Here is an 8,511-nt window from a genome sequence, read left to right as displayed (position 1 = left end):
TTTTTATAATTTTATCCCTGTATGTTCTCTTCAACCCTTTGCCGACTGATCTGCTAAGTAGACGATATAATAATTAGATCTAATCAGGACACCTAATAATTAGATCTAATCAGGACACCTAATAGAAGATCACTAAATAAAAGATGAAACCTAAAATATTTTTTGAAAAATAAACTAATTGAATTATCATTCTTCTTCTTTATTTTACCACTTTTTTCTTGGCTTATTTTTCTATTCTAAATTTGATTATCATATATATCATATATTATATGGTTATTAGTTTTACCAACATACATTGGTAAAACTAATAACCTAAGGTTAAGAACTAATCTACACATCTACACATGCAGAACAGGTATTGGTTCAGATAAATTTGATCAGCATGCTTTCAATTGCCATATAAATGAACCTTTTTTAAAATTATTTCCAATATTAAAACTCTTAAATGAGAATTTACTTCTTATTTATGAAGCTCGCCTACAAAAACAGGGACATAATAGAATGAACATATAAACTGGAAGTAATTATTTTCACTTTACTTTTAAAATCTCCGTACCAACAAGAATCAAGTTTTGACAAATATTTAAAATTTTTTTATATATTTGTCAAAATTTAAATAATAAATATATTTTACTCATCTTAGTTTGAACAGTTTCTCTTTTGTTACCTGGAACATATATATATATATATATATATATAATTGATTTTTTGACGAGATTAAATAAAAATAACTACATGATTTTTACTACTAAAAGTTTCATGCGTTTAGCAATCATCAGCTAAAAAATACATTGTTTTTTTCGTTAAAAAATAAACTCAATAAACATCGTGGTGTTTAAAAACAATTATAAAACTATAACTATTTGCGAGCGTGGTTTGGTTTTTTAATCTTTGGGCTCGTGGTTGTCAAGAAAGAACTTGTTTTCGTGACGGCACTTTGAAATAATTTCTGTTTTTTAATTATTTTTTATTTAATAATTTTTGCGTACCTTTGTATGATATTATGCAAAGTTTTTCATGAAGGCAAAGCCAACATTTTTTTGTTACGTTGCTGTAGGCGGGGACTTGTTTAATTATTGACCAAGTTAATTTTGGTGTTATTTTTAAGTTTTCTTTTATCTGCCTAATATACTTTGAAAGGGTGGTTGAATTTTTCAATTTCGTATTTGTGAATGAGTGTTTGAGGTTAGCCCATCTTTTCTTCCATTCACCTTCTGCTAGGCCAATATATACTTTTTCTGGGTGTTAGGGGGGGATGCTATACATTTAATTTATCTATACCAGAATACGAAGATGAACTAAGAAGAAATGGCTTCACTAATTTTAATTTAAAGTATAACCCCCAAAAAAGAGAAAAAAAGACAAGAAAAAGAAATATAATACGGTTTCACCCCCCTTACAGTTAAAGCGTCTCTACCAATGTCGGACAATCTTCCTAAACTTAATCGACAAACACTTTCCAACATCCCACCCCCTAAGTAAACTATTCAATCGAAACACCATCAAATTGAGTTACAGCTGCACCAAAAATATCGAAAGTATAATAAAAAGCCACAACAAGAAAATTAGTTCAGAAAGACCAAAAGAATACCCATCCTGCAATTGCATAAAGAAAGAAAACTGCCCTATAATAGGAAAATGTAGAGCCTCTAATGTTATTTATAAATGTATAGCATCCCCCCCTAACACCCAGAAAAAGTATATATTGGCCTAGCAGAAGGTGAATGGAAGAAAAGATGGGCTAACCTCAAACACTCATTCACAAATACGAAATTGAAAAATTCAACCACCCTTTCAAAGTATATTAGGCAGATAAAAGAAAACTTAAAAATAACACCAAAATTAACTTGGTCAATAATTAAACAAGTCCCCGCCTACAGCAACGTAACAAAAAAATGTTGGCTTTGCCTTCATGAAAAACTTTGCATAATATCATACAAAGGTACGCAAAAATTATTAAATAAAAAATAATTAAAAAACAGAAATTATTTCAAAGTGCCGTCACGAAAACAAGTTCTTTCTTGACAACCACGAGCCCAAAGATTAAAAAACCAAACCACGCTCGCAAATAGTTATAGTTTTATAATTGTTTTTAAACACCACGATGTTTATTGAGTTTATTTTTTAACGAAAAAAACAATGTATTTTTTAGCTGATGATTGCTAAACGCATGAAACTTTTAGTAGTAAAAATCATGTAGTTATTTTTATTTAATCTCGTCAAAAAATCAATTATATATATATATATATATATATATATATATATATATATATATATATATATATATATATATATATATATATATATATATATATATATATTAGGGTGGGGCATAAAACAAGGAATAAACTTCTTTCGTTAAATTACATTAAAAAAATTAATACTAAATAAATATAAAAAAATTAATACTAAATAAAACACCAAAGTCAATAAAAAAATACCATAAAAATTTTTCTGGTTCCCTTTGAAATGTGTATTAAAAAAAGTAATTTTTTTATGGGTACCCTATGGTCGCTCCCAGCAGTCCGAAAATTAGAAAATTTATTATTTTTGTAAATAATAAGGGGGGCAGGGTCACTTACAAATATTTTAAAGATATGTTAAAGGTTATTTTTGTAGCCTGATATATCTGTTTTTCGATTATGTTTTGTTTTATTGCAAAAGATGATAGAAATGGTCAGCCCTACCCATTTAAATACATGATTTTAATATTTGTGAGGTAGGGGGGCGTATATATTTTTTTTCCTTCATATTTTAAATAAAAAATATTTTTACATTTGCATTTATTTTTTAAAGAAAGAATATTTTAAAGTTTTCAACCACGGTTTTTTTTCTGTTGTCTGAATTTTTAGCCGATGATCCGTTATGTTTAGGTGCGCATGTGCCAGAAGATTTAAGAAATTTCAGAGATTTTAAAATGGCTGCGGTTCTTAGCTACATAATCTTTTTTATATATCAACTGTTATTTTTAGTTTATTTTTGTAAAAATTAGCGTTGCAACCATATTACTGATCTTAATCAATAAATAAATGCCTTTTTTGTATTAGTAAATAAATAGATACACTAAAAAAAATTTTTTAAGTGTTTGAATTTGCATTTTGGCTAAAAAATTTTATTTGTAGCATTGAGTGATTTGTTTATTTTTTTTGAAATAAATTTTGAGAATTTCTAACCGTACAAATTTAAAAAAAATTTTTCTCTGTTATTATTATAACTTTCTTTATACTTGACAATTTTTTGGTCTTTGGTTAAATTTAATTTTTTTGTAAAAGTGTATTTTTAGGTACGTGTGTAAAAATTTCAAACCATTTATTTATTCAAGTTTTATATATGGTTCGAAAGAGCTTTAAATTTGTAATAAAATGGTGAAAAATTTATGAAAAAAGAATCATTACAAAAAAAGTTATGCTCTTTTAAGTAACATTATTTTTTATGAAGCATTGCTTAAGAAAAATGCAACTTACGTATAAAACTCGCGTTCGGCTAACGGCAGCTTTGTAATAGAATCATTGTTAATTTGCGCTTAATTTTGCATAGTAAAATGTGCAAAACGATTAAAAAACGTAATTAAAAAAGTTTTGAATTTAAGTAACAAAATATTTTTAATGATTAAAACGTAATAGTAAAATTTATAACAAAATTTTATAAAATATGCATAAAAAAATATCGCGTTTTTTTGCAATATATATATATATATATATATATATATATTTTTATGGTTAAGGGTATATATATTTATTTTATTAAATATGCACCAAGGATAGGATTTCTATAGCGTATGTTTAAATGCATATAGGTGATCTTTAAATACATTAAAAGCCTTAGCGTTTTCGCCTTATTTTTATCGTTACTAATGATTTTCAATGAAAGATATATATATATATATATATATATATATATATATATATATATATATATATATATATAACATCGGAAATGGCGTGATATTTCAGTAGGGGCCGGAGTACAAAAAAATAATCATAAAACACCATATAGTTCAACTAAAAACCTACAAAAATATATCCATCTAAACAATGGGGGAGAAGGGGACACGTCCACCACGGCTCTCCTTCATTTTCTCTTCAGTAGTCCTTATATCTATCTAACTATATATAAATTCCAAGAAACCGCAACAAATAAAAATAATTTTTTTAAAAACATACTTCTTTAACAAAAAATTTAGAGTATAATAATTATTTTCTTTTTTGCTTAATAATGTTTTTAACAGAATTGTGGCTTTGAAGAAAGCCTAGTTTTTGAAGCAAACAAAACTGTGACATCCATAGCTAGAAAGAATCGATTCTTTAGTACGCAAAGGAAACCACATCCAATGATATCTAAAATAAAGTAAACCCCTAAATTAAAATCGCCATACCTATTTATGATGCTTTATGTCGCGGATAATAAATAAGGATGCCTTATGGCGCGGATAATAAATAAACATATAACTGTTATTATTGCATTAATAAACATAATCAATCTCTAAAAAAATATGAACCGGTTTAATCTTGATATGAAAAAGATCAACATCCATCGAAGCAATCGTGTGGTTTTCATCATGTTGCGTAACCTTGCAATGATAGATAAGATAAAATATATCAGATATATAAAATTAAAAAAAAAAATTAAGGCGAACAATTAACTAATGTATAATAAATTAACATGTAACTGTTATTACTGAATTAATAAATATAATCTTGAGGTCTTTAAGATAAACATCTACAGTAGCAAGCTGCCATCATAGTTAAAACCTTGCAATAAAAGAAATTATATTAGATATTTAGCACAATAACTGAAAAACCCATTATAAATTAGAGAAGATAAGAATGATTTCCTAACTTAAAAAAAAACTCAAAATCACTTAACTCCTGATACACAACACATTTTCCATTACCAAACAGAAAATTCGATAGAAGTAGACCCTTCAATACTTTTTAACCTGAAATATAATAGATTTGATTATAAGTTATAATGAAAAGAAAGTTATGTGTTAGCGTAACTATCTGGTAATGGCATATGCCATTTGCCTAGAGTGTACTGATTTATTGTAATTAAACACTTACATCTCTCAATCCATGCAAGCAAAAGTCTGTCTTTCTGGGTAGAAACAATGTATAGCCATCATTATGATTAACATTAATTGTCATGAGCCAGGCAATTTGCTTATGTCAAATAGTAAATGAGCTTTGGTTTCCCATAGCTCGTTGCAACCAGGTCAACCCTGGTTGTTGGATATCGGTAACTAACCGACTACCTAAAATTACATTTCTATATACATATATGTATATACATATATGTATACATAAAAAGAAATTAAATAATAATAAATCTTTTCATTATCTTAAAAAAAGGGGAGGGTAGAGAATATGATATACATTAGGCACTGTAAAATTTATTATAAAAAACAAAGATTAACCTACTATCTGTAAATAATATCTGTTAATGCAAGTTTATAAGACATACTATTATTTAAAATAACATATACCTTATTACACATTTCTATTATGTTATCACCATATCACCACTTATTATGTCTGCAGAAAGTTGATATTTGCTCACATCATACTCAACACCATCATCATCTTCATTCTCTTTTGGTTTCCAATAAGAAACTATATATACATCACTTTTTTTCTTTTTAATGCCAACAATTCTGCCGTAATATACATCCTGGGTGTTAGTGGCATTATCGAACCACATGTGGCAAATACTTCTTCCAATAGAAGCTCCAATAAGAATTTCTTCAATATCTGAGGCCTCATTATTTTCTAGGTCAGGAAACATTTCTTTTACCTGATCAGGCATGCAATTTTTTAATATTTTTTCTACATTTCTGCGTTCTTTGTTTTCTTTTTTCTGAATTTTATCTGCTATTCGTTTTATCAATTCTAACTTCAGGTCATTATGACATTGCATATTTGTAAACCGCTTTTTTCTGGCATTAGAGATAGCCCATAATATCAACTTGTTTTGAATATCATTTGGCTTTTTGCATAGCAGAGCAGTTGTTTTATTTTTGCAAGCACGAAGTTTTGAAGAAAGAAAACAAAGAGTGGCATTTGGAGCTTTGTGCTTTGCAGCGCTAAACATACCCATAAGTTCTTCTGAATCAATGTTGTGAAGCCTAGCTGACTTAGTCTGGTCTTTAAGGTGATCATTAGAACTCATTTCAAATTGCCGCTTATACTGCCTGTCAATGACGCTAATAACTGCATTAAGGCAGTCAGCTAATGCTTTACTCATTTCATCAGTTACTGGGCAAAAGCTGATTATTGAATCAAAAACTACATCTTCAATATCATTACCAAAGAAATCAGTTTTTCGTTTAAGTAGAGATAAAGGATTCTTGCTGCTCTCAATAAGAGTGTTCCGAACATCTTTTACTACCTGAATGCCAGATATGTAGTCAAGTCCCGTACCTGGTGCAATATAAAATTTTGTCATCCAAGGACCAGAAAGTAGCTTTCCAATTAAAGCTAAAACACACAACTCACGGATACCTAAGGTGAAAAAGTTAATTAGTAACAAAGAATAATCTTTGTTTATAATAGTCTTTACTCCCCGTTAATCTTGCAAGTATCTATTTGTAATTTGTATTTGTAACTATATTTGTAGTTAATTCTATAGCCTATAATATTGTGTAGCACTTTATCAAATGAACTGAACAGGTATAAAAAAGAAAAAAGATACCTGTTTCAGATGTAAAGTCTTGAAATAAACTATTTCGCAGTCCTCCGCATAACGCCAAGCCAGAACACAGAAATATCTTCAATATGGCATAATGATGGATCAAAATACCACATGTGTGAAAAAGCATATGTAGTCTGTTGCCTCTATTGCGCGGTAGCAAAGAGCATGTTGCAGATGTCAACAAATGGTTTCGAATTTCGTGAAAAATGGTTTACAAAGACTTTCGATGTTCTAACTAGTTGCTGAATCTGACTTATACAAATTTTGATGTTAAAATACTTACCGATTAGTTCTACAGTTACTTTATATGAATCGTTGTTAGTTGCAAATATATGCAGTACATGTCCATTTCTACAGCCAATATTTAAATGAGCTGGTATTGGAAAATTACAAGCTAAATAAGTTTTAGCTTTACCATAAAAAAGATTTGTTTTCTTGTGAGGTCCCATGATGCACTAAATTAAATTCAACAATCATAATACTACTATTTAATTGGGTCGGCTATTAATCATAATTAAATAATTTAAAAAATCGCCATTAATCTATAAAAAATTTTTTAAATATACGTATAATTTTTATATATCATATATAGCTTAAGATGGCTATATGGTAAATTATGGGTATGGAAAAAGCTGAGAAAATGCTGTTTTATGTTTTTAATGAATTTTATGCAGAATCATCGTAAAATAGTGTTATACAATTTTAATTTTAGCAATTTAAATTTTATTTGGCAGAATTTTGCCTTTGCACTAATTTTGGTGGGTGAAAAGAGTTAGTTATCAAAAAAAAAATTAATATATAACCACCTTAATACTTGTTAGTTTTTGTGTACATCATTTAACAATTTTAAAAAGAGAAAACCCAAATACCCTTAGTAGTAAAAGGCTATTAAAAATAAAGTTTGTATAACAGTTCTAATAAAATATATCATTATAATGAATAAAAAAATCAAAAATACTGAATTCTCCACTGTCAAAAACCGCCCCTCCCCCTAACACTATGTAACGGAAGTGGAAATACATACCTCCACTGCGCGGAACAATAGGGCATGTGGTCATGAATATTTTTTGATGAAATTTGGCAGGCACATAGAAAATAGATGTATACAGTTGCCTTAAAAATTTTAAATATGTACCAACATGCCTTCAATATTAACGCACCTCCGGAACAGAAACAAAATTTTAAAAACGAATGAAAACCACTGGTAACTGTAAAAAAAACTACAGAATTTATAACAAAAAGCAACAGTAACAATAGCAGAAACAGTTTTATAAAGTGTAACAGTAACAGTAACACTAAAAGAGGTGGAAATGGTACCTCCACTGGGTCGAAAAATACGGTATTTGGTCATGAATATTTTTTAATGAAATTTGGCAGGCACATAGAAAATAGATCTATACAGTTGACTGGAAAATTTCAAATGTGTACCAACATGCCTTCGATATCAATGCAGTGCCAGAACAGGAACGAAATTTTAAATAGCAATAAAAAAACTGAAAAATTTATTACACGTAAAAAAAAACCATAATTTATTCAAGATAAAACATTCTACTTTTTTAATAAAGTCTAAGCTGATATAAAATTCTAAAAAAAAAGACAAATAAATACATCTTTACCACACCGACTTCGAGCACGCTGTGAAAAAAAAGGTCACAAATTTTTACTTTGAAATCGGTGCCGTAAAAAGCCAGATACGCACGTACCTAGTATTTTAGCTCGTTTAACTTTTTAAGAGCTTAGTTTTTTTATTAAGTTTGTTCTGGTGCATTTTAATCAATTATGTTATAAAATTAGGGATATAAAAATGTAATAAAGTTAAAA

General features: G+C 28.2%; 1 protein-coding gene across 3 annotated transcripts; it reads right to left on the bottom strand.

Moving 5' to 3' along the window:
* Window positions 1-4,146: 4,146 nt before the first annotated feature.
* LOC136083578 (uncharacterized) lies at window positions 4,147-6,831 on the bottom strand. Of its 3 annotated transcripts, XR_010639914.1 has the most exons (6): window positions 6,691-6,831; window positions 5,486-6,500; window positions 5,064-5,254; window positions 4,679-4,939; window positions 4,499-4,570; window positions 4,148-4,337 (listed from the first exon to the last, which is right to left on the bottom strand). XR_010639914.1 is itself a non-coding variant. In XM_065802987.1 (2 exons), the coding sequence occupies exons 1-2, from the start codon at window positions 6,815-6,817 to the stop codon at window positions 5,503-5,505; spliced, it is 1,125 nt and encodes a 374-aa protein (XP_065659059.1). In that variant the 5' UTR covers window positions 6,818-6,831; the 3' UTR covers window positions 5,329-5,502. The 3 variants fall into 3 exon arrangements, 1 of the variants encoding a protein (XP_065659059.1); XR_010639915.1 differs by lacking the exon at window positions 5,064-5,254 and having other exon boundaries at window positions 4,147-4,337; XM_065802987.1 differs by lacking the exons at window positions 4,148-4,337; window positions 4,499-4,570; window positions 4,679-4,939; window positions 5,064-5,254 and having other exon boundaries at window positions 5,329-6,500.
* Window positions 6,832-8,511: the final 1,680 nt, after the last annotated feature.

This window comes from Hydra vulgaris, chromosome 08 (genome assembly GCF_038396675.1).
Source record: "Hydra vulgaris chromosome 08, alternate assembly HydraT2T_AEP".
In the NCBI taxonomy this organism is placed as follows: Eukaryota; Metazoa; Cnidaria; class Hydrozoa; order Anthoathecata; family Hydridae; genus Hydra; species Hydra vulgaris.
The sequence above is the reverse complement of the archived record's forward strand: the minus strand, read 5'-3'. Positions and strand labels throughout refer to the sequence as shown.

Excerpts from the sequence above, each read along its gene's own strand:
- LOC136083578 (XM_065802987.1), bottom strand. The coding sequence starts at position 6,817 with ATGCTTTTTCACACATGTGGTATTTTGATCCATCATTATGCCATATTG. Across the intron at positions 6,501-6,690 it reads AGACTTTACATCTGAAACAG|GTATCCGTGAGTTGTGTGTT; the intron begins GTATCTTTTTTC and ends TTTTCACCTTAG.